Source organism: Oryza brachyantha, chromosome 5 (assembly GCF_000231095.2).
Source record: "Oryza brachyantha chromosome 5, ObraRS2, whole genome shotgun sequence".
In the NCBI taxonomy this organism is placed as follows: Eukaryota; Viridiplantae; Streptophyta; class Magnoliopsida; order Poales; family Poaceae; genus Oryza; species Oryza brachyantha.
Genome location: NC_023167.2, coordinates 7,969,371 through 7,996,374, shown reverse-complemented (window position 1 = coordinate 7,996,374; position 27,004 = coordinate 7,969,371). Strand labels below are relative to the sequence as shown.

The 27,004-nt window shown below is 46.3% G+C and overlaps 1 protein-coding gene across 1 annotated transcript; it reads left to right on the top strand.

Annotated features, from left to right (window-relative positions):
- The first annotated feature begins 1,052 nt into the window (after positions 1–1,052).
- Positions 1,053–27,004, top strand: LOC102707965. Its single transcript, XM_006655103.3, has 9 exons — positions 1,053–1,178; positions 10,088–12,531; positions 12,656–12,797; positions 12,891–12,998; positions 25,118–25,330; positions 25,421–25,531; positions 25,757–25,951; positions 26,276–26,450; positions 26,698–27,004. Exons 1-9 carry the CDS (start codon positions 1,053–1,055, stop codon positions 26,763–26,765), a joined length of 3,582 nt encoding a protein of 1,193 aa, XP_006655166.1. The 3' UTR covers positions 26,766–27,004.

The following is a 27,004-nucleotide window of genomic DNA, read 5'->3' as shown; positions in this document are numbered from 1 at the left end:
GTACTAGATGTCTACATCCTCTTAGTACCGTAGATTCGTAGATATGATATCACTACTCGATAAGTTGTAGGATTAATCAAACAAACATGTACAAAGCAAGTCTTCTCATTAAGGCAATCCATCTTGCACCTAATTTCTACCATCTTTATACAATATTCCCATTGCAACATATGGGGTTTCACCTACCACTTTGTATTGACACAAACCCATATTTTTGAATGCTTGAAATACAAATAAGAAGAAATTGTTCAAAGATAGTCTGAATTTATAACATAAATATATAATAACATTATACTATCGTATTGTGTCCATCTAATGTCATAAATACTAGAGGGACTAGTCATTTTGGGGCGTGGCCAAGTGTGTCGCTCTTCTCGTAAGATGTGGGGCACGGGCCTAGAGACCCCATGGCAGATCTATTATGTTTGATGGAGATTTAGATCGGACGGTGCACATGTCCCCCCAAGCCCTCGTGGCTCGTCTTTAAAGTGCTCCGCGTTAGGTTCCTCTCTAGATCATATATTGCTCGCCGTCATAGCTCACTCACTTACGAGAGACAAGTCGGCAAGAGTCTTAAGATTCGCCCACCAAATCGATCTTCTAGGTGGGGATAGGAGGAGGTAGAGGGGAGAATTAACTCGGAGTGATTTCGAGGTATAGCCACCAAATCGATCTTCTAAGTGAAGTTGGTGCTAGATTGCTTGCTTGCTGTGAGGTTTTGGGTTTGTTTCTTTGGCAGAATCAAGTGAGGATTTTATCTTCTTTTGGAATAGTTACACATTTCCATGTTTTATACGCGCTTGTTTGACAGGGATTTCATCCTTGATTTGTTTGGGAAGCAGAACGGCGCTTGAAAGTTCAAAAATCTCCGGTGGTATAGCTTCTACGTTCCTGAAACAAAAAAAAATTGCCAGGTGATTAATTAATGATTCCGGCTAATAGATTAACCACTTGTGTTTGATTCTTTTTTCTATGGCAGCTTGCATGCATACGCTGTTGCTTGCATATTCTTCGCAAATTAAGCTTTGCTACGGAATTTGTCAGTTGTCACCATGGCTGGCCAGGAAGAGCAACCTGAGTTCGGTCGCATGGACTCGATGAGCGAGCTTGGCTTCATCGGGAGCGACGTCGATGAGGAGGACAGCGGCAAGGCGATTTGGGATAATCTCGTCTCCCAAGTGAGTTAATCCCACCGATGCTTTCATGATGAATATATGTGTGCTTAGTGGTTAATTAATTTTATTGGCTGCCTGTGTATATATGTGTGTGCTGTCAAATTTATTGTGCTGCTGTTTTTAATCACACTGGTTTGTTTGCATGCGATTAAACAGCTGGCTAGCTAGCCTGTGCTGGAATTACTTATGCATGCTAATTTTATCCTTCCTTTTGTACCGTTGCATACTGGACAGTTGTCACATGCAGGTTATGTATAATATGCATGAACCACATTCTTTTACATTAATTAGCATCTTGGCCGTGTTTTCCCAGTTTGGGACTATATATTAGTTATGTAGTTCAAATTGTTTTTCTTTGACATTTTCCATGTTCTAATGTTTAAATATTTATTAGAATTTTTGGTTAAACATATTCGTTTTTATAATTTATTTCATTTATAGTAATAGAAATGTTAGGGATGCAATGACCATTTTTGAAAGAGGCAACATGTGTTTGCAATTTGTGATCCATTTAGTAAAAGGGAAATAAATACCCGTACAAGTCACTAATTTTTTTTATCATCCCGTCACAACTTTATTTCATACATAAATCTCTATATAAGATAATTTCTTTTCTAAATTCTCCCACATCTATTTTTTCATCGTTTTTTCGTTCTTCCAGTTTCTCACTCTCCATCGTTTTATAAGTTTGAAGGCTCTAGGCGAACTCGGTGGCATTGGCTCTTCAGGCTAAATATTTTTTACTTATAATATATATTGTGTCGACGACCTGAATCGGCAGTGATCTATGGGGTGACTAAGGAGGTGCAAAGAACAATGACTCTCAATATACGAGATAATACCTTACTCTTGCTTGGTGAATGTATTTGGTTGAATATGTGTGTCTACAGATCAACTAAGAAATAGCTAATCTGAAGGTGACGTGCCCCTTGAGGGAGGCATGTTTCCCTTATATAGTGAGGAACAGGATTACAGATAGAGACCTAATTTGATAAGACTAAGGCCTATCCAGCCCAGATACAGTAGAGTCTAACAATCTTGGTATGCAATCCTAGATATAACCAAACTCTAATTGACCCAGTACAAGATAATGTTGCTTTGTTTGTATGGTACCCCTTCCCCTATATAGATAGATATAGGTTATGGATACCCCTGGTACGGGTACCCCACGGCAGCCCTCGCAGACGTACATAGCCGTGCAAATCATCCGTGCATATTATTGATCATGATATATATCTTCACACAATATGCTTGTTTTTTCGAGTGCTTCGTGAGTGCTCCATGATGATTGTAGAGGCTATGGAGGGCTCCAAAGAAAGAACAAAGATAGGTGCATCGAATATGCATATATTAGGAGTACGCCCTGACGCTATGCTTAAAAAGAAAATTTAAATAGAGTCTAACAAAGATTTATGAAGGATTGTAGGATGTTACCGAGTAGATCTGTCGTCATTCATACGTTTTGCTGAGGTGTCTTGAAGACTGTGTGCCCCTCAATTGAGCATGGAGTAGATCACATTGTACCTGGCACGACCGGCTCCTTAGTTCTTCGTGAGATTGGTTCTCTCATTGGCGTCTAGCTTCGTCTTCCCATCGTTGGCAATTCGTCTTCTTGCCTCTTCTCTTCGCCCAGTTTAGTCGCATGTTCCTCTTGGCACTTCATGTCGGTTGTCTGTTGATGCTCGAGTGGTGGTGAAGACCACCTTGGGGGAACGAAGCTTCTGGATCTGCGGTAGGTATCAGACGCAGCGAGTTGGACGGTCGACTTGGCGCTAACCTTGATCTCGAGAGGCCGAGGTGTCGACTTACGAGACTGCAGCTCTGTGTGATAAGATCCAGATTGGATCTCGTCTTCGATTAGCGTCGTGTTGTCTGGAACGAAGCGGCACACCTCTTCCTCAAACTCAAATAACTCTGAGTCTATGAAATAGAGCGCGCCATACTGGTCTGCGAGAAATCTAATGATGTCGAATTTGAAAGTTTCCCCTGGGGCAAATTTTGTCTTCGTGATCTTTGAGTTTGGGTCCATCGATCTCGTCAAAACTTTCAAAGTAGCACCCCTACCTGGCGCGCCAACTGTCGACGATCTGAATCAACAGTAATATATGGTGTGGCTAACAAGGTGCAGAGAACGATGGTCAGATGAAAACACGAAGTTAACTAGGTTCAAACTCTCGATATACGAGATAACACCCTACTATTGCTTGGCGATTGTATTGGTTGAATATGTGTGTTTACAGATGAACTAGGAAATAGCTAATCTGGAGGTGACGTGCCCCTTGACAGGGGCCATGTTCCCCTTATATAGTGAGGGACATGGTTACAGATAGAGACCTAGTTTGATAAGACTAAGGCCTACCTAGCCCAGAGACGGTAGAGTCTAGCAATCTCGGTATGCAATCCAAACTCTAACCGACCCACTACAAGATAATGTTGCTTTGTTTATACGGTACACCTTTCCATATACATATACATACAGGTTATGGATACCCCCCCCCCCTTATGGGATATCCCATAGCAGCCCTCGCAGTCGTACATAGCCGTGCAAATTATCTGGTCATATTGTTGATCATCAGACATATCTCCACACAATATGCTTGTTTTTTCAAGTGCTCCATGATGATTATAGAGGCTATGGAGGGCTCCAAAGAAAGAACAAAGATAGGTGCATCGAATATGCACCTATTAGGTGTATGCCCCGACTCTATGCTTAAAAAGAAAATTTAAACAAAGTCTAACAAAGATTTATGAAAGATTGTAGGATGTCGCCAAGTAGATCTGCCGTAACTCGGACGTTCTACTGAGGGGTGTTGTCAACAGCGTGCCCCTCAATTGAGTGTGGAGTAGATCATATTGTACCTGGCACGACTGGCTCCTTAGTTTTTCATGAGATTGTTTCTCACATTGGCGTCTAGCTTTGTCTTCAAGTCATTGCCATTCGTCTTCTTACCTCTTCTCTTCGCCAGTTTAGCTGCATGTTCCTCCTAGCACTTCATCTCGGCTGTCTATTGACACTCGAGTGGTGGTGAAGACCTCCTTGGGGGAACAAAGCTTCCGGAGCTACGGTAGGTAGCAAGTTGGATGGTCGGCTTGGCGTTGACCTTGATCTCAAGTGACTAAGGTGCTGACTTAGGAGACTGCAGCTCCGTGTGCTAAGGATCCAAATTGGATCTTGTCTTCAATTGGCATCATGTTGTCTGGAACGAAGCGGCACACCTCTTCCTCAAACTCAGATGACTTCGAGTCTATGAAATAGAGTGCACCATACTGGTCGGCAAGAAATCTGATGCCGCCGATTTGAAAGTTTGCCCTAGGGCAAATTTTATCTTCATAATCTTTGAGTTTGGGTCCATTGATCTCGTCGAAACCTTTGAAGTAGCACCCCTACCTGGCACGCCAACTATCGACGATCTACATCGGCAGTAATATAAGGGGTGGCTAACAAGGTGTAGAGAATGATGGTCAGATGAAAACACAGACTTACCTAGGTTCGAACTCTCAATATACGACATAACACCCAACTCTTGCTTGAAGATTGTATTTGGTTGAATATGTGTGTCTACAGATCAACTAAGAAATAGCTAACCTGAATATGACGTGCCCCTTGAGGGGAGCCCATGTCCCCCTTATATAGTGAGGGATAGAGTTATAGATAGAGATCTAATTCAATAAAACTAAGTCATGCCTAGCCCAGATACGATAGAGCCCAACAATCTCGGCATGAAATCTCAGATGTAACCAAACTCTAACCAACCTGGTAGATGATAATGTTGTCTTTTTTACGGTACCCCTTCCCTATACAGATACATATAGGTTATGGATACCTCTGGTATGGGTACCCGACATATTGTATAATCATTTATTTTCTAAATTGTCATAAATAAACATCACTAACATGATAAACCAAGTATTAACTCTTAAGAGTAAACTTGCAACATAATCTTAGTTGTAAATTTTGATTAATAGTGTTGACACTAAACTGGAAACTAAAAAAATGAATGAAAAATTGGACCAGATCAACAAAAAATAATTTATGATTATAACTTTTCATTTGTATTCTTAGGGACTTAAAAGGCAATGATGAAAATATAAGCTATAATAAGAACACCTTAAGATCAACTCTAATATTAAGTTTCAAAATTTGAACTTTGGCTATGACAAAAAAGCCAACAAGTAAATGATAGAGCTACTAACCCTAAACTAGCAAATAGATTATCATCATCTATTAATTTCGTAAATTGAATAATCATCTACTTTTTATAAAGAATATATGCAAAAATAAACTACATGAGCATGTAAATTGAAATTTGGCTAGGCCCCTCCTGGCTGGGGGGCTAGGCGGTCACTCTCAGCCAACCTTCAATGCATCATCTCTATATAATATATAAAGTACACATCATTTTTTTTCATCAATGTCCTCTCTTGCCATCTAGATGGGGGTGGAAATACATATCATTTTCTCCCAAGTCCTCTATATAGTATAGTATAGCATATGATCGTCGTGTTTTGCTCGTATAATTATAGAGCTATGGGATTCATACCTTTGACGGATTAGATATTAGTGAGACATTTGGTATGTATGAATGAGGTGCAGGGAGAAGGAAGAAATTTTCTCTTTCCTATAGAAAACATAGAAAAAATTTATCCACTTAAATCGCTTAAACGATTTGATTGAATTAATTTAAACATATATTTCTATTTTTACATTTTTCCTTTTTTTATATGTTAAAATTCCTCCATACCAAACTGTCTCCGTGGTTGGGCCTTTCTTGGGTCCCAAACTGTGGATGAATACCATATGAGTAAAAAATGCAAGGCCTAAGTGAGGAGAGAGAGAACCTTTGAACTCGAGGCGTATGGTGGCGGTTGCCACGGCACCCGGCCCAAGCGGCGGTGGCTGCAAGCTGACGACACCTTGCCACCGTCTACGGGCGCCGCCTAGAGGGGGGATGGGATGTACTAGTCCCACACGTCTCCCCCGGTTGCCATGGCTGGATGTCGCATGGCATGTTCTTTTCCGGTCCTTGTTTAGGAGCATTTTAGTCTATTTGATTCATAGGATTGAGTACATGGTTTACGTTTGCGTTTACGTAGATGGAATAGTTGTTTTTTGTTGATCTGGTGCAGGTCACTGGCCAATTTATCCTTTCCAAAATGTTGTGATAAATAGTGATCTATTTGTGTTTCTCTTATGAATTTGTTACCTAATTCTAGATATCAAGTAGTAATCCCTGCTAAAGCATGTCTTGTTGTATTTGATCTTTGCTAGTCCTGTTGGTGTGGTAAGGGTTGCTAGGTAGTGAGTTCATTGTGTGTAGTGTTTTAGTCTGATTTTTCTCTAATTATCCGAGCACTGCTTGATTTGGTCTCCGCAAATGAGGCGCTTCTTCCTTGCATAAATGTCGGCTAAATTGTCATGATTTTTTAGAAACAAGAGATGAATAACCCTTGCTTAAGATAATCTTGTAGCATTTCATCAGTTTATTTGCATTTCATTTCACAAATACGACCCAGCTATAGTGGACGCTGGACATAGGCATGCTAACGTGTTGGGTTCAAGCGGTTTTAATGGACTGGACTTATAAATGGGTTGAATTTGGTTGGGTGGAAATGAACTGATACTGCTAATGGGTTGGATTGGTTCGGGTGAAGGGTGGAACGGTATGGATCAATTTGGATTTGGTTACAAATTTTTAGGACCAAATTGGTTACAGTCCATGAAAGTCCATTGGGTTGTGCCAAAACCTGCTTTATCTTCTCGGGACCGTGAGACACAGAGACAGTGGCACCACCACTCGATCCACTGCTCTGTCATGCCGGTGACTTGCTCATACTATACTGCCTCCATTGCACTTTCTACTATTCGGTCCCCTTCTTTTGCCACTGCAACCAGATCTGTGAGCAGTTCATGCCCGAGATCGAGGCACACGTGTAGCTCACGGAGAGCGAGCACAACAATGGTTCACGTCCCATGCAATAAGTGGAAACCTCGGCTGCTCCGTTGAGTGGATCTTATGCTGCTCCTTAATCAAGGAATGTATGCTGGTGCTCCATTGACAAGCAAGGTTAGAGCTAGCAGTTGGCAAGTCGAGAATTGAGAATTATTCGACCAAACAAGAAGAAAAAAAGAAGAAAGCAATCAAAGCTAACTCCATGTTTGTAGCAAGTAGATGTCTGGACGTGCTCAATGCCGATGATGGAAAGGTTCAGTCCATGGTCATGCTGCAAACTTTGGCCACACCATTGTGCTTCTCACCGAAGGGCGTGCTGCTGATAGGCGTAGTGTGGTCGGCTAGCTATGAACTCTCGGGCTCTGTTGATGGCCCAGATCCATGCGTCCTCCAAGCCATCGGTGGTCAAGGATTTAGGATATGGGTGGTCTGGCCAAAAATTTTTTCAAACACGGTTAATCTAATGAGGCTAAAATATATCATGATAATTAATAAAACATTTTAAAATATATAAAATTAGTAGTTAAGTGAATTTTTGAATCAAATAAGCTTATATGTTAAAAAAGTTAAAGAAGATTAATATAATACCTTTTCTCGATGATCCATGGTGGATAGTGCATATGCCTCTTTGCCCTCTGGATGGATGCGAGTGCGACCGCCAACCGGGACGGGACCTCCTCTGGCGTTCGGCCGGACGGCTGAGGCCGGCGCGTGGCAAGCGTGGTCGTGACTCGCATCGTCGCAGCAGTCCGGCGGTGTCCGGTTCCTGCCGTTGTCACGCCTCGGACTGCCGCTTGATGCCCTCTGCCATGGTCGCTGGCTTGCCGCCTCCATGGCTCCATCGACAGCCATTCGCGCCTCCATCGTCCGCCGGGCGCCGTCCGGCCGTCGCACTGATCACGAGCCGAGGAGAGAGAGGACGTGGATGAGTCGCCTGTTCGCTGTCGCCGAGTCAAGAGATGGTGAGACCGCAAGACGCAGGACGACTGTTTGGTTTCCACCGCGAGATGTTGCGTGCGATGCATGCATGCATGCACCATGCAGCCGTGAATCCCGTGATTTGCTGATTGCGTTCTGTTGCGTCAAGGCGTCATCAACAGTGTCATTTCTTTTTTTAAGTAGGGGTTCGGCCGGCAATTTTTTTGGGTGGTCCGGGGACCACCCGGACCACCCTCTAGCTCCGCCATTGTCGGTGGTTGCTGCTGTCGCTTAGCTCATCTAAACGCCCTACCAGCGGCCGCCCTTAGGTCATGCTGCGCCACCGAGCAGTTGGAGCATCACCTACAAGACATTTGTTGTTATGTGAATAGCTCAATCGGTTGAGTACTTGTGTGGTGGATTGCAAATGGATTGGTTGGTGGATTCAACCTTTAAATATGAAATGGATTGGTTTGGTTTGGTTAGGTTTCAAGCTACAATGAGTTGGGCTAGTTTGGTCTCATGAGGGGATGGATGGGTTGGACTGGTTTAAGTAACTTTAGCACGATACTGTGGGTTGGGATGGGGATGGAGTGGGTTACACCATTGGCATGCCTAGCTGGACGCACGAAAAGCTTCCCAAAATGCCAAAACCATTATTTTTCATGACTATACCACTAGTGCGTGCCAACCAATTTCCATCCATGAATCGACTTCATTGCCCTTTATGCTTAACTTTTAGCCCTGAGTCCAAACTTCCAAAGTATTTTTTGTGGAGAGAGGAAGCACATCTCCTTGTAGAGGCCTGGTGGTGGGGCGGTGCCCACAGTGTGGCACCGCCCCACCTGTGGGGGAGGAAGGTGGGGAGAGGCTTGTTGGAGTGGTTAGGAGGTGGGGGCAGCAGCAGCGGAGGTGGGGGCGGCGACAGGGGCGACGGCAGCGGCGGCGGTGGCAGAGGTGGGGGCGGTGGCGGCGGAGGCGGAGGTGGAGGCTTGTTGGAGTGGTTAGGAGGTAGGGGTGGCACCGGTGGCCCAAGCTTGTTGGAGTTGTTAGGAGATGGGGGCGGGGATGGCTGATCTAATGGTAGGAGCCGCTGGAGACAAGGTAGGAGTGGCGAGGCAAGAGATTCTCGCAACTGATGAGGATGACTGAGAGAAGGCGATGATAGAAGCAACAGGGAGGAGGCAGGTGGCGATGCGGAGGGTTTGGCTACCAGGTCTTGATGGCATCTACGATGCGGTGGGCAGTGGCTTGCTAGGTTATGTTGGGAATGGAGTGGTGGTGCGAGATCTAGGGGTTATTTCAAGAATCTTGAAGAAATCCCTGATGAATGAGATTACCAGAATACTGATGCTTTCAACGAAATAGTTTTTTTGAGGCAAGTAATAAGGATTAGTGTCGACTCTTATATAGGAGAAAATTTAACTTTCGCTAAGAAAATAAACAAATGCTTTGCTGTTAGGGTAATAGGATTTGTTGCTAATGCATTATTATTCATTATTATGACAACTATTACTTCCTCTTATGTGATTTTTTCTTGTGATCAGCCACTATTTCTTTGACAACATGCTATATGTTCCTAGCAGATAACTTTCTGAAGTTATGCCTAGTTAATTTCTTACTAGTTAATTTCTTACGGATTGTTCTTGTTCCATTTTTCTTACGTGTATCAAGAGAGGGAAATTAAAGTTACCAGTATTGTTTATATTTCTTGATATGTTTGCCTAACTTGATTTATATTGTGTGATTGTGAACACTGTAGAAATTGTTGGAAATGTCATTAGTGCCTTCTTTTGTGAGGAATATCTTTAGTTTTTTCATCTTCTATCTATTGAAATTATATTTGTACAAGTACAATACATTGTTTCATCACATGGCTTGCAATATTTCTCTCTACTGCAATGAAGACTATATGCAATGTGTAATATATTGAAACAACCATATGATTTCTGTGATTATTTATGACATAAGTGTTTGCATGAAATCTATCCGAATAATGATACCATACCATTTCTGCTGAAACCTTTCTTGTTTCCTGCTCAGGATGTCCCAAGTGAACACACATCTACTCCAGATGAAAAGTTTCCCATTGAGGTTGACGACATGCACTTTCCTTGTGATATACAATCTAAAGCAGAGGTCCATATTGCTTGTGGGACTCTAAAAGACCCATCATACAGAGCTATTTATGGATGCTGCAATTATGAGCAAATTATTGGACTTGGGAATTCACAATATACACTGGCCAGGCCATCCACATCTCAGAGAGTCTGCACTGATATTTTTTCTGGTGCCATTGGATCCGACCATCTGAATCTTCACAAGCATACAACTGCTGATGGAAACACCGAAGCCAGGTCAGAACTGAAGAGAAATGCCATTGGAGGTTTATTAGGTGAAGGGATTCTATTAGCCAAATCAGGAAAGCATATTGAGGAACATATGGTGTTGGCTCTTTCTGCTCAGCCATACAACCCTGTGTGTCCTGTGTCTCAAGGTGTTAGTTCCTACAATTCATCTTCCCAACACATTGTCAGTTCATCAGGAGTAGCTAAATATATTCAAAATTCAGGTCAAGAAATGCAAATTGCTTGTGAGATTGCAAAAGAACCAGCACATATAGCTTTATATGGAAGCAAAAACCCTTACGAATCGACTAGACTCAGTGATCCCCATGATAAATTCATTGTCCCATCTTCATTTCAAGGAGTCAATATTGGTACCATCTCTAACACTTCATCAGGGATGAACTTCCCAACCAATAGTGCTAAAGAAAGCGCTGAATACAACCAAACGGAAATTCAGAACCAAATGGATGGTTATCAGAGGTTTGAATTTGGCTTAGGATTGAACAGGGATGATGTTGGATGTTTAACTATAACAGGGGTTCCACAAAAAGGGCAACTTGGGCCAAACATGGTAAAGGATCTTTCTGCTGAGCCATACCAGCCTGTGTTTCCTGTCTCACATGGTACTAGTGCCAGTTTGTCTTCAAAACATCCAAATGTGACAAGCAAGTTGTTAGAAAATCCTGAGTATCATTCAAGGATACCTTGCACCCAACCTTCATTGCAACCAACCATCAAAGTTGTATCCACATCAATGACACCCCATGTTGAAGAGCCTTGTTATCAAGAAAATTTCTGTTTGGCAGACAGTTCTCTTCGTGCTCAAGGAATAGATGATGTTGGGGTTGGCAACCCAAGTATGTCCTTACTTTGCCGCATTGCCGTTTCTTCCAAGTATGCAGAAAACAAATCTCCCACCATGATTGATAAGGTGCATGCTGATATTTCAAAAATAGAGTCCACTTTGGATCACCAAACTTCAGCTAACAATATGAAAATTCAATATGCTCCTCAGGCTGCAAGACAACCGTCACAACAATCTCTGCATGCTGATGTTGCCAAAACATACTCACCTTTTGGTCACCATTTTGCAGCCAACATTAAACAGAGGCAGTTTGCTCCTCAAGTTGCAACAAAACCATCATACATGTCCCTACATGGAGGCAACAATCGCAACCTAAAGACTGGATCTGGCAGTGATTCCCAGACAGAACTAATCAGGCCATCCTCATCTCATAGTACTAATACCGACGTCATCTCTAGTGCATTGCCAAAGTTCAACTTGCAAGGTAAGATAATGATGGGAAAAACTGATTTCAAACGGCAAAATCTTCAAAGACAAATTGGTCTCCATGAAAACACTACATCTCGCTATTTTGGCATGTACCCTAAGTTACCAAGAATGTTATCTTTTCTGCACCAAAAATGCTCTGAATTCTCACCACTGAATCGTGCTACAATATACAGAATGGGTAGATACAATACGAACTATAACTTACCTCTAAGAATGAAAGCACATGCATGGGAAGCTAATGCTACGTATGCTCTATCTAAACCCACAAGGCAAGTCTACCAAGTATACTTTGATTCTGCAGATCAGAATCATCAATGTGTTCATGAAATGGACCTAGATGAAGCTACAAATTCGAACATGTTGACTGCTAAGCAACAGCTTGAGAGGAAGGTTCAAAGGAACCTTCAGAGGCATTGTAAGAAAATCGATGCATCTGAAGCACGGACACAGCATGGCAATGTTGAGACTTCTATTAGGAGGGACCCAGCTAAGGAATTTCTTGAAATAGTAAGGCATCATGAAGCATGCTTCGTTTCATTTTATCATCCTACTCATATACCAGCCCATGTCATGAAAATGTTCGATCAGTGCTTTGGTGTTGATATGAAAAAGGAAATGCCATTTCCAAAGAGTTATCCAACACGAGGTTATGGTACTGTAGGGCTTGCTCATCAGAGTAGCACTTTTGGTTTGGAAAGATCTGATTTGGATTCCACTCTCCCACATGAATCCAAAAGTCTAGACAATGAGGAGCTAAATGCTTTGCTATTCCAAAGGGAGTTCAGTAGTTTAAGCAAAGGGAATTATCGGCTTATTCACATAGAAGGCCATGTGTTTCAATGCAGGTTTGTGGGCATTGATTAGCTCTAAAGATGCAGATGATATGCTGCTTCTTTCACATGCATGAAATATGTTATAACTACATTTCCTGATGGCCAAATTGTTGTTCTTTTCTGTTTTGTTTTGCAGCATTGATCAGTGTGGAAGCCGCTTTATACAGCAGAAGCTTCCAACAGCGACACCTGAAGAGAAATTCATGGTCTTTAAAGAAATCATGCCTCATGTTGTTGATCTGGTGATTGATGTCTATGGAAATTATGTGTTGAAAAAGGTTTTACTTGAGTGATTGCAACTCTTTAACATTTGATGATTTAGCTAGGCCCTAGAAAGTTCATTCACTTGTATGCATTTCCTTTTCTACCAGATGATCGAGCATGGAACCTTGTTCCAAAGGAGAGAAATTACTGCATGCTTTTTTGGACGTGTTTTAAGCTTGAGCTGCCAACTGTATGGATGTAGAGTAATCCAGAGGGTAATATGCATTTCATCTCTACCACCCCATAAACTTTTGCATATCTGATTAGCTTCATATAAAGATCTAGATTATATTTTTTTGAGGTGGGTTTTATTTCGAGGTGGCAATGTCCACTCCTTCACCTACTACTTCCCCACGGCTACACACTCTAGGATGAGTAAAGTATTTTCATCACTCGGTTAGATATCCACTTATTTCTTGCATGTCACATAAATAGTTACTAAAAATAATTGAAAAAAATTTATAAGATAAATTAACATGAGATATATTTTATGAAGTTCAATTTGACTTCTATAATAATCCATCTTGTCATTTTAAAAAAAAATTAGTAATTATTTAGATGACATGTAAGAAAGAAATGGATGCCTAACCGAGTGATCAAGAACCACCTTCTCTTGGATGTCAATATGGTGGAAGGATGGCAGACATACTAGATTGGAGGTGATGGAGGGATTGTGCGAGATAGGAGGCAGCAATGACATCAAATGTATCACTTTCACAAAGGAGAGTAACTGTAAAGGCATAGCTCATGATGATGGCATGGTGGTAGCTGGAGGCAGTGGCAATGGCATTAGAGTTTAGAGTATAGGATTGCCTAGTTGGAACATGTAGGGATGATAGGATGGTCTCGACAGTTGGATCTCTATTGATGATCTACTCCATTGATGATCTATTTCCATGATGGTGATGAGTCTACTTTCGCCGCCTCCAGCTAATATCTATCATGTGGGATCAAGAGCCTACCCCAAAAATCACCGACTAAGAAAAAAAATGCACATCTCCAAGGGTTTGGATCCCTTCCATCATAGCCATTGACATGTGACCGTTCAACGGGCCCTCACCAAGCGGCTGATCCATTCACCTCCGTGATCACCCGTCCCTCCTAGCATCCCCCTCCTCCTGCACTACCTACCAACCCCTTCCCCTAAAAGCTTGCGTCCTTCTTGCCCTCTCTATCTGCCATCATGCCCAGTGAGAGAAGGGCAACGCAGGTACAAGGGGTTGGATTAGGTAGCAAGAGGGAAAGGGAAAGGCTTCCATCTCTCACTGCTGTAAGATTCAGCATAGATGCTTGTTGCATTAGCTAGCCACCATTGGTTCTTCGCCGCAGTCATCATTCTTGCTCAGAGTGGAGAATTTAGATGTTTTTTTCTAGTGTTAAATATTCGGCATTGCAGCTATTTTTTTTCTAAGTAGCAAGCAATCTCGACTGTCCGATCACATCTGATGGCACTCAGCTGAACTACGATGACTGGCCATCAGGTAATTAATAATAGCCCATGGTCCTATGGTGTCACGCCCAGAAATTTACACCAAATTTCTGAACAATAGCATGTATTAAATCTCGGTCCAGGCATCAGCCCGAGTACACACTATGACAAATTAATACACAGTTCCACGGCTTAAAAACAAATAAAAACAATTATCTATCGAAATGCAGCGGAAAGAGGAAAACAAGACTAGACCATCTAATCTTCAGCTTCAGCTTGCGAAGACGGCTCCACACCACAGGCACTCTCGACGGCGGACTGAACCTTACTTCAACCTTCGGAACAACCTTCTTCTGACACCGGCTCTGGCGCTTGCTCTGGTGGGGGAAAATTAAGCAAGGCTGAGTACAAACCACCGTACTCAACAAGTAACACCCAAGAGAGGGAGAATAATGAATGCAACAGGGTATCAAGGATAGGCTAAGGTTAACTTGCACAAAAGCTGCAGTAATTTAGCAAAACAGTAGATAAAATAGACTGAAATAAAAGTGAAGTAAACATTTAAAATAATCATCCACTGTCCAACGTTACACCACGTTGCAACAGGCCCAGACCGCTGTCGAACGTTACACCACGTAGCGATAGGGTCAACCCTCTGTCCAACGTTAAACCACGTTGCGACAGACCCAAACCACTGCCAACGTTACACCACATTGCGCAGGGTCAAACCAGTTCCAAGATTAATAAAATTATTAAAGGGGTTCAACTAATCCCAGTGAGTCTGTCGGTTCGCCCAATAACCGCGGGCACGGCTATTCGAATAGTTTTACTCTGCAGAGGTGTACAACTTTACCCACAAGACATGGCTGCCAAGCATGTTACCATGCCCCAACGTATCACCACGATACCTCAGTACGGAAACCATGATAAGACCTTTCACCTAACCCTCCCTAGACAATCGCACCACACTTCAGGTTTCACCCCCTCCTTTACACCAAGTCGGGCAGTCCCCTCTTGTGCCTTGGTAGATCCGGAAGCAGGAGAAGCTTTCGTTACACCACGATTGCCCGTCCATACTCCATCACGCCTACCCTTGCCTGGGTACGTCGAATAGGGACAAGCTAGATTACGAGTCTCACCGTTGCCCATTCTGGCTTGTGGTTAGTACGTGTAAGACCTTCAGGGTTTCCCGAGAACCGGTCCTTAATTGCCATGGGCACGACTCTCAAAACCATGCACCCACAGCCCACCATAAGCAATATTTTAGTTGTATTAAACCACATCGGGAAATGAATAATGATAACAACCATTGAAGGTGTACCAAAGTGCAACAATAATTAAATAATAATTGGTGAGCTAGTTGAACTAAGCATGGCTAAGCATTGACTAACCCTAATTCTAGTCAAATTAACCCTGGGATGACAATAATAAATGGGAATCAACGGATATAAAGGTAAATGCCCAATAGATAAATACAATAAATAGATTTGCATAAAACAATGCATGTTTGAATGTAAAAGCGGGGGATTTTATAATCATGGGTTCAATATGATCAAAGAAGGGTGCCACTTGCCTTGCTTAGACCCACGAGGAACTTCGGCGACGACTTCGGGAACAAACGGCGCTGCGACGGGGTCAAAACCTACGACAAACAAGGCAAAACAAACAAAACAGGCTAAAAGACTACTGAAACAGAGAAAGAAACTATTTTTAATGGATTCTTGGCATTTTTCTGGATTTAATGAAACTTGACTGGACCTAAACGGAGACTAGATGAATTACTTATGAATTTTAGAAGTTTTCTGGGTTTTTAACTAAACAGAAAAGTCCTAAATCAATTATTGCGCAATTAATGGGGCTGCTGACGTCAGCGAGGAGAGAGGAACTGACGGCTGACAGGTGGGGACCACCTATCGGTGAGAGAGAGGGGGAGGTGGGCGGCTGACACGCGGGCCCGGGGAGGAGAGAGAGGAAGGGGCTGGCGGGGAACGACTGACGGGTGGGTCCCACTCGTCAGCGAGAGAGGACAGAGAGGAGCGAGCAGAGCGCGCGGCTCGCGGCTCGCGGCGCGACGGCGCGGCGGGCGGCGACCGGCGGACGGCGGCGCGGACCGGCGGGTATGCGGCGGACGGCGGCGATTGGCGGCGGCGGCCGGGAAGCGAGGACGTCGGCGGCGCGAGCAGCGGCGCCCGAGCGCAGCGCACGACGACGACGGCACGGCGGCACGGCGACGGCTGAGGAGGAAAGGGGAGGTGGCGATGGCGATGACCGGCGGCACGAGGGCGTCGACGTCGGCGACACCGACCGGCGACCGAAGGGCGACGACGGCGTCGGCGAGGAGGAGGCAGAGACCGCGGCGGGGTGGCGCGGCTCGGAGCGGCGGCGGAGCAGAGCGGAGGGAGAGGGTGGCTGAGCGGCGGTGGAGCGGAGCGGCCAAGTGGCAGCGAGAGAGGAGAGGAGAGACGGCCTCGACGGCGGCGCGGGGACAGTGACGGCCGGCGACGGCTCGACAGCAGAGCGGCGGTTGGTGGTCGGCGGAGGCGAAGGTGGTGACGAGAACAGCGACGACGAGTCGGCGCGGACGAAGACGGCAGGTGGAGGGGCGATGGCGATGGCGCCGGAAGGTGGAGGCGACGGCGGGCGCAGGCAGCGAAGGCTTGGTGGCCGCGCGACGACGGCCGATGCGATGAGATCGGTCGGTGCCGGGCGACGGTGGCGCGACGGCGCTGCGGAGCGGCGGCGCAACCGGAGCAGTGGCGCACGGTGACGATGGCGAACGGCACGGCAACAACGGCGTGACGGCGACGACGAGAAGGCGACAAGCGGGTGACGCGGCGGACGGCGACCGGCACTTACCGTTTGCACGGGGAGGTCGGCAGCGGCGACGAAGAGGGGAGAAAGAGGGAGAGAGGAGCGGAGCGCTCACCAGTGGCGACGAGGAGCGGCAGCAGGTCGGCGAGGATGAGGCAGAGGTGATGACGCAGACGAGCGACGGCCTGCGACGTTCGGGGGCGAGATCGGCCGACGGCGTCGAGACGACGGGGCACGGCGGCGGAAGGGACGAAGGGGCGGCGACGAAGCTCGGCGACCACCGGTGGCGACGAGGGCCGGCGGAAGGTCGGCGAGGACGAGGCGGAGGTGGTGACGCGGGTGGGCGGCGACGTCCAACGGCCGACGGGGAAAACGGCGGCTGACGGCGACGGAGGGAAGCTTCGGCGGAAAGGGGGAAAGTGGCGGCGGGGCGGCGGCGCGAGGATTTTATAGGTGGTGGCGCCGGCTAGGGCGGAGCGGCCGGTGGAGACCGAGTCGACGACGCGGCGAACTCGGCGGCGGCGGTTGCGGCGGTGGTTGCAGCGGCGGAGGACTCGGGGCGGCGGCGGACTCGGCTGGCGCGACGCGGAGGCGGGGGCGCTGGCGAAACCTGGTCGCTGACAGGTGGGCCCCACCTGTCAGTGGCGCGAGGGGAGGAGGGAGGCGAGACGGACTCGCGGCGAGCGCGGGCGCGGACGCGCGAGCGAGCTGGGCCGGGCGGCGGCCCAGGCGGAGGCGCGCGCGGGCGGAGGAGGCTGGAGCGGGAGGCCGGCTCGGCTGGGCCGGCCGGGCGGGGAGAGGTGGGCCGGCTCGGCTGGGCCGGCCCGGGAAGGAGGAGAGGAAAAAGAAAAAGGAAAAAGAAAAGGAAGGGAGGAAAATTGGACTTCGGCCCAATTTGAGAAGGAAGGGAAAAAGAAAGGAAAAAGGAGGGAAAAAGGAAAACCCCACTTTTGCCGAATTTTAAATTATTTTGTTTGGCCAAATTTTATACTTCTGCAATTTGAATTTAAATCCAGTTAATCGATTTGCGAGCCTCGATTTAATTGAATTAGGTTCTTTTTAGAGGGATTTTTCCTGAGTTAATTAAGCCAATTGTTGCTTACGAATTTCTTTTTACGATTTAGGCTTGGGATAAAACCCCGGGCGTGACAAATCCACCCCCCTTAACAGAATCTCGTCCCCGAGATTCGGAGGAGCTGTTAAAGAGGTGCAGACAAGCAGCCTAGAGTTGGCAGAACTTACCTGGAACAAACTCGGGTGCGGCTTGAGCTTCCTTGGCTGAGACTTGATTGACTTGGGCTTGCACGAATCCTGGTTTGTTGCGTCTTGGCTGTGGACACTCCTTGGCGAAGTGACCCGGTCTGTTGCAGTTGAAACAAACCCCTGGCTTCTGAGCTGGTGTTGCCCGGCTTGGCGGTGGCAGTGCTGATAAGGGCTGCAGTGGTCCTCCATTGCTGTCGTTGTCATGGGGGTTGTAGTTGCTTGGGTTGAAAGGTCGGTGTTGACGAACAATCAGTGTCGAAGACCCCTGTTGTTGTCCAAAGTGCAAACGTGGCTTCTGGTTCTTTCCTGTGTTGACTTGTTCCGCTTTTCTCTTGCGATCCATCTGGTTGCACTGGTCCTCCTGGCAGATTGCTTTGTCCACTAACTTCTCAAAGTCCGCGAAATCCTTTGAGATCAGCTGTTTGGTCAGGTCATCATTCAATCCTTCAAGAAACTTCTCTTGTCTTTCAGCATCGGTGCGCACATCTTCCGGGGCATAACGTGCTAGGCGGTTGAACTCATGGAGATACTCTGTAACTGTCATATCCCCTTGTTGTAGATCACGAAACTCTCGCTTCTTCTGTGCCACTATTCCATCCGGCACATGAGCTTTCCGAAAACTATTGCAGAACTCGTCCCAAGTGATATCTGTAGTGGCAGTCCGAGTAGCCAGAAGGTTATCCCACCAAACGGAGGCGGGTCCCATCAGTTGGTGAGTCGCGAAAGCGACCTTCTCTTGATCACTGCACTCCAAAAGATTCAGCTTCTTTTCGATTGCATGTAGCCAGTCATTTGCTTCCATCGGGTTGGTTGTGCTCGCAAACGTCGGTGGTCGAACTCGAAGAAACTCTGATAACCTTGACTATGCTGGCAGTGGTCCTTGGTGTTGATTTTGCTGCTGATTCATCCAAAGCTGCATCACCTGTTGGTGTTGTTGTTGCATCTGTTGCATCATCATGGTCATCATCTGAGCCTGGTTGGCTAGAACTTGGGCAATCGTCGTGTCCTCTTGTTGCGGCGGTGGCGGTCCATTGCGCGAACCTTCATGGTTTTCTTGACTTCCAGTTGCTCCATTGTTGTTGCGGTTACTGTTCCTTGTGTTCACCATCTTCAGAGCAGAAGGAGAGAACAAAGGCAGAGGAGAAAATCAAAGGGGCTTTTCTTGAATTACTCGAGTGAAATTTTCTGATCTGGATTAAAACACTTAAAAGAGCACTCAACTCCTGGTGGTACGACCATAACGCCTCCACTTGTTATGGTGAACCGCTAACCCCAAAACAAACCTACACACACAAAAACTACCAAGCAACGACTAAAAGGCGATGCTAGGGTAACGTCTACGGCTCGAAACGGCTGCGACGACTGAAGAAGCAACGCTTGACTCTTGAACGACTTGTCTTCAACTTGAGAGCGACGCTTGGAGTAGCGCAGACCTGACTCTTCACCTCTGGAAGAACTTGACTCTTCGGTCTTGACACTTGATCAGCTGAAGTCGTTGTCGACTGCTGCGACGAAGGGACGGGCTCGTCGGTGGGATGACACACATCTAGAGAGATCAAGGTTTGAGAAGCAAGTATGCTCAGCTAAATTTTCAAAACCAAAAGACTCGACTCTTTTTTTTTTAAACGACTCAAATTTTGCAAAATCTAATGCATATGAAAGAAGGCTCCTAGGGTTTCCATTTGGCTCATCCTACGGTCAAGATTGGCTCTGATACCAACTTGTCACGCCCAGAAATTTACACCAAATTTCTGAACAATAGCATGTATTAAATCTCGGTCCAGGCATCAGCCCGAGTACACACTATGACAAATTAATACACAGTTCCACGGCTTAAAAACAAATAAAAACAATTATCTATCGAAATGCAGCGGAAAGAGGAAAACAAGACTAGACCATCTAATCTTCAGCTTCAGCTTGCGAAGACGGCTCCACACCACAGGCACTCTCGACGGCGGACTGAACCTTACTTCAACCTTCGGAACAACCTTCTTCTGACACCGGCTCTGGCGCTTGCTCTGGTGGGGGAAAATTAAGCAAGGCTGAGTACAAACCACCGTACTCAACAAGTAACACCCAAGAGAGGGAGAATAATGAATGCAACAGGGTATCAAGGATAGGCTAAGGTTAACTTGCACAAAAGCTGCAGTAATTTAGCAAAACAGTAGATAAAATAGACTGAAATAAAAGTGAAGTAAACATTTAAAATAATCATCCACTGTCCAACGTTACACCACGTTGCAACAGGCCCAGACCGCTGTCGAACGTTACACCACGTAGCGATAGGGTCAACCCTCTGTCCAACGTTAAACCACGTTGCGACAGACCCAAACCACTGCCAACGTTACACCACATTGCGCAGGGTCAAACCAGTTCCAAGATTAATAAAATTATTAAAGGGGTTCAACTAATCCCAGTGAGTCTGTCGGTTCGCCCAATAACCGCGGGCACGGCTATTCGAATAGTTTTACTCTGCAGAGGTGTACAACTTTACCCACAAGACATGGCTGCCAAGCATGTTACCATGCCCCAACGTATCACCACGATACCTCAGTACGGAAACCATGATAAGACCTTTCACCTAACCCTCCCTAGACAATCGCACCACACTTCAGGTTTCACCCCCTCCTTTACACCAAGTCGGGCAGTCCCCTCTTGTGCCTTGGTAGATCCGGAAGCAGGAGAAGCTTTCGTTACACCACGATTGCCCGTCCATACTCCATCACGCCTACCCTTGCCTGGGTACGTCGAATAGGGACAAGCTAGATTACGAGTCTCACCGTTGCCCATTCTGGCTTGTGGTTAGTACGTGTAAGACCTTCAGGGTTTCCCGAGAACCGGTCCTTAATTGCCATGGGCACGACTCTCAAAACCATGCACCCACAGCCCACCATAAGCAATATTTTAGTTGTATTAAACCACATCGGGAAATGAATAATGATAACAACCATTGAAGGTGTACCAAAGTGCAACAATAATTAAATAATAATTGGTGAGCTAGTTGAACTAAGCATGGCTAAGCATTGACTAACCCTAATTCTAGTCAAATTAACCCTGGGATGACAATAATAAATGGGAATCAACGGATATAAAGGTAAATGCCCAATAGATAAATACAATAAATAGATTTGCATAAAACAATGCATGTTTGAATGTAAAAGCGGGGGATTTTATAATCATGGGTTCAATATGATCAAAGAAGGGTGCCACTTGCCTTGCTTAGACCCACGAGGAACTTCGGCGACGACTTCGGGAACAAACGGCGCTGCGACGGGGTCAAAACCTACGACAAACAAGGCAAAACAAACAAAACAGGCTAAAAGACTACTGAAACAGAGAAAGAAACTATTTTTAATGGATTCTTGGCATTTTTCTGGATTTAATGAAACTTGACTGGACCTAAACGGAGACTAGATGAATTACTTATGAATTTTAGAAGTTTTCTGGGTTTTTAACTAAACAGAAAAGTCCTAAATCAATTATTGCGCAATTAATGGGGCTGCTGACGTCAGCGAGGAGAGAGGAACTGACGGCTGACAGGTGGGGACCACCTATCGGTGAGAGAGAGGGGGAGGTGGGCGGCTGACACGCGGGCCCGGGGAGGAGAGAGAGGAAGGGGCTGGCGGGGAACGACTGACGGGTGGGTCCCACTCGTCAGCGAGAGAGGACAGAGAGGAGCGAGCAGAGCGCGCGGCTCGCGGCTCGCGGCGCGACGGCGCGGCGGGCGGCGACCGGCGGACGGCGGCGCGGACCGGCGGGTATGCGGCGGACGGCGGCGATTGGCGGCGGCGGCCGGGAAGCGAGGACGTCGGCGGCGCGAGCAGCGGCGCCCGAGCGCAGCGCACGACGACGACGGCACGGCGGCACGGCGACGGCTGAGGAGGAAAGGGGAGGTGGCGATGGCGATGACCGGCGGCACGAGGGCGTCGACGTCGGCGACACCGACCGGCGACCGAAGGGCGACGACGGCGTCGGCGAGGAGGAGGCAGAGACCGCGGCGGGGTGGCGCGGCTCGGAGCGGCGGCGGAGCAGAGCGGAGGGAGAGGGTGGCTGAGCGGCGGTGGAGCGGAGCGGCCAAGTGGCAGCGAGAGAGGAGAGGAGAGACGGCCTCGACGGCGGCGCGGGGACAGTGACGGCCGGCGACGGCTCGACAGCAGAGCGGCGGTTGGTGGTCGGCGGAGGCGAAGGTGGTGACGAGAACAGCGACGACGAGTCGGCGCGGACGAAGACGGCAGGTGGAGGGGCGATGGCGATGGCGCCGGAAGGTGGAGGCGACGGCGGGCGCAGGCAGCGAAGGCTTGGTGGCCGCGCGACGACGGCCGATGCGATGAGATCGGTCGGTGCCGGGCGACGGTGGCGCGACGGCGCTGCGGAGCGGCGGCGCAACCGGAGCAGTGGCGCACGGTGACGATGGCGAACGGCACGGCAACAACGGCGTGACGGCGACGACGAGAAGGCGACAAGCGGGTGACGCGGCGGACGGCGACCGGCACTTACCGTTTGCACGGGGAGGTCGGCAGCGGCGACGAAGAGGGGAGAAAGAGGGAGAGAGGAGCGGAGCGCTCACCAGTGGCGACGAGGAGCGGCAGCAGGTCGGCGAGGATGAGGCAGAGGTGATGACGCAGACGAGCGACGGCCTGCGACGTTCGGGGGCGAGATCGGCCGACGGCGTCGAGACGACGGGGCACGGCGGCGGAAGGGACGAAGGGGCGGCGACGAAGCTCGGCGACCACCGGTGGCGACGAGGGCCGGCGGAAGGTCGGCGAGGACGAGGCGGAGGTGGTGACGCGGGTGGGCGGCGACGTCCAACGGCCGACGGGGAAAACGGCGGCTGACGGCGACGGAGGGAAGCTTCGGCGGAAAGGGGGAAAGTGGCGGCGGGGCGGCGGCGCGAGGATTTTATAGGTGGTGGCGCCGGCTAGGGCGGAGCGGCCGGTGGAGACCGAGTCGACGACGCGGCGAACTCGGCGGCGGCGGTTGCGGCGGTGGTTGCAGCGGCGGAGGACTCGGGGCGGCGGCGGACTCGGCTGGCGCGACGCGGAGGCGGGGGCGCTGGCGAAACCTGGTCGCTGACAGGTGGGCCCCACCTGTCAGTGGCGCGAGGGGAGGAGGGAGGCGAGACGGACTCGCGGCGAGCGCGGGCGCGGACGCGCGAGCGAGCTGGGCCGGGCGGCGGCCCAGGCGGAGGCGCGCGCGGGCGGAGGAGGCTGGAGCGGGAGGCCGGCTCGGCTGGGCCGGCCGGGCGGGGAGAGGTGGGCCGGCTCGGCTGGGCCGGCCCGGGAAGGAGGAGAGGAAAAAGAAAAAGGAAAAAGAAAAGGAAGGGAGGAAAATTGGACTTCGGCCCAATTTGAGAAGGAAGGGAAAAAGAAAGGAAAAAGGAGGGAAAAAGGAAAACCCCACTTTTGCCGAATTTTAAATTATTTTGTTTGGCCAAATTTTATACTTCTGCAATTTGAATTTAAATCCAGTTAATCGATTTGCGAGCCTCGATTTAATTGAATTAGGTTCTTTTTAGAGGGATTTTTCCTGAGTTAATTAAGCCAATTGTTGCTTACGAATTTCTTTTTACGATTTAGGCTTGGGATAAAACCCCGGGCGTGACATATGGCATGTTAAGTGAGATAGACAGACTGTGCTGGTGCACTCTCTAACTAGCATGTACTTCGTCCCATAATAACTTTATTTTTCGTTTTTCCGTGTCCAACGTTTGACCATTCGTCTTATTTGAAAAATTTGTAAAAAACTTTAAAAAAAATAGTCACACATAAAGTACTATTCATGTTTTATCATCTAGTAAGAATAAAAGTATTAATCGCAAAAAATTCAAATAAGACGAAAAGTCAAAACATTATATAAAAAACTGAAAAATTGTCTTATTTCGGGATAGAGATAGTAAACAGGATGGTTCACTTTCATGTGCTGGATTTGTAATTATTATGGGTCTAACCATGTTTAACTTATTTCCATGTACAGAATTAGTTTAAAACACGCTAAGAATGGCTACAATCTATTATAAAATTCTCACCTTTCGTATTGAATTATTTTTAGCTAAATAAAACAAAAGGAGAATTTAGTCATATATTTTCATGACATGGAATTACTCTCATCAAAGTTTGTTACAATCCGTTTATTAATTTTATGAGATCCTATTGCAACGAATGGGCAACTTGCTAGTCAAAATTCAAAAATAAATTTGACAAATTTTGGGCAGAGAAGCAGACATATGATATAGATGGGGGAAGGAAAACTTAGATGTGGACAAATGAGGTAGGTTAGGAAAGGACTAAGGAAACTACAGGAATAGTAGTGCTATTTGTCAAAGGAACAAGATTGTTCTAATTTGCCATTATTAGTAGTTATTGTCAAATTTAAGGTGGCGTGTACCAAATTTTACTCGTGCTATCTTTTGAAACAAAGAACCGCCATTATGTTTCAGTTGTCTTTTATTCTGTTTGTGTTTATAAAACACATAATTTAGCTCTTCAGTTCCTTGCTGAACTGAAACGTTTTGTTTGGGGGGCAACTCTCCGGTGCATTTTACCTGTAGTATTATATTACCAATAGAAAAAGGGTATTTTTGTACTTTGTTAATTACTTGATTAGCATTGTTTTATAATTTTATAAAGATTACAATAAAAAGGATGATATTGCCTTTTCAAATTTCTACTACACCTAATATTATTGGTAGTATAATTTAATCATAGCCGTTCGATAAAAATAGATCAACGGTATGGATTAAATTCTACTACCAGTAAAATGCACCGTAGTCAGTCTCTTGTTTGGGTAACTGATACCAACATTCCTTGTCTTGCCCCTTGTTTTTTTATCCAGGCTGTAGAACTTGCTGATCTAGATCAAAAGATACAGATTGCCAACGAGCTCAACAATGATATCATGAAATGTATACATGACCAAAATGCAAACCATGTTGTCCAGAAATGTATAGAGCATGTGCCTCCACAATTCATACATTTTTTTCTGGACAGCATGTATGGGCATGTTGTGCAGTTATCAATTCATCCATATGGATGCCGTGTCATCCAGGTTATTTGATTCTTTACTTTTCCGTTAATTTTGCAATATTTTTTAGCATATAGTCAACTGATCCATAAGACGTTCTGTTTATGTTTTCAGAGTGTTCTGGAGTACTTTCATGACCCATCAATACAGGAGACTTTTCTTAAAGAGATTATAGAGGATGTTTACTGTATGGCAAAAGACAAATATGCTAACTATGTTGTGCAGGTCAGTTATAGCTTTGTACTGCCCTCTTGAGTTGTTCATTATTCATTACAACTATGCCCGTATTGTTCTATGATGCTGAAGAAAGAATCCATTGACGCACTTGGTTGCTGCATTGAATTTATTACAGTATTACTTGCCACAGATGTATTGATGGTAGTATCTATTCATTTTTTGTGCCAATGCTACATTCCCATTTACCTTATTGTCTGGTTTTTCTCATTGCAGTACATTTTGGAACATGGGGAAGCCCTGGTGCGATCTGCAATTATAAAGAGATTTAGTGGGAAAGTTATGACCATGAGCAAGCAAAAATACGCTTCTAATGTCATTGAAAAATGCTTGGTCTTTGGTAGCTATAATGACAAACAGAAGATTATTAATGAGGTCCTAAGCACAAGTGGTGAAACTGAAGCTCTTATGGTATATATAAACCTCCTTCTGAATATCTGATTAATAGATGACTAGATAAATTCATAGAAATGAAAAGAGCCTTAAAGTAACCTAAGATAATCTGAAATAATCCGATTTGTACTTGGAAGTTACATCCAAATATCCAGCCCACTGGTAGTACAGACGTTAGCTTCTTTGTGACTCTACAATGATTCCTGAAAAGTACTAAGATTTTCTTGGAAAGAGAACAAACGCTAGTTTTACACCAGTAATGAAATTCTCCTATGAACTAGCCACAAAGATTAATTGTTCTTCTGAACTAGGTCTTTGACTGTTTCTTTCTGGATAATGCAGGTTATGGTGAACGACCAATATGCTAATTATGTTGTGCAGAAGGTTATTGAGACCTGCGACGACCGGCAGCGAAAGCTAATACTCGAGTGCCTGAGGATGCGCCATAGGCAGATTCGCCACTGCACCTATGCAAAGCACGTCGTTGCACGCCTGGAGAGGCTCATCGAAGCCGGGGGTAGGCAAACTCTTTCCCCCTTTCCCGCATCACTCCAATACAGTTACACAGAGATGAGTTTTTTTACCATTCTTAAAAAAAAGTAACTCAAGATATTATATTTTTTAGTGTAAAAAGTATGATATCTTGAGATACCTAAAATTTATACTAAATTGATATCTTGAGATACTTTTTAAGGACGATAAAAAAGTCCTAGCAGAAATGCACCAAAACTAAGCACCTCCCTCTGCTGTTACATTTTCTGCAGAGCGCACAATGATGCAGCCCTGGCGCCGCCGCCCCCGTCGACATGGAAAGGAGCCTGAGCTACGCTGACGCCTGACGACGATCTGGAAATGAGTTTGAGTTGCCGGCTGAAGAGATGGAAACTTCTATCCCCTGCTGTTCCTATCTGCATTTTATTAGTCATACTCTTGTGGAAATTTATCAAATAATCGAGACTGCTGTGATAATGAACTAGCCATGCCCCTGCCTGCAATGTTAGTACCTGGCAATGAACGCGAAGACCCATTCGATGTCTATGATGTCATGTCATCTGACCCTGCAAGTGCGTG

What these genes read in the sequence shown, in the direction of transcription:
- LOC102707965 (XM_006655103.3), top strand. Translation starts at nt 1,053, where the DNA reads ATGGCTGGCCAGGAAGAGCAACCTGAGTTCGGTCGCATGGACTCGATG. An exon ending in GGCCATGTGTTTCAATGCAG is followed by an intron (nt 12,532 to 12,655) that starts GTTTGTGGGCAT and finishes TTTGTTTTGCAG; the next exon opens with CATTGATCAGTGTGGAAGCC. An exon ending in GTGAAACTGAAGCTCTTATG is followed by an intron (nt 25,952 to 26,275) that starts GTATATATAAAC and finishes TGGATAATGCAG; the next exon opens with GTTATGGTGAACGACCAATA.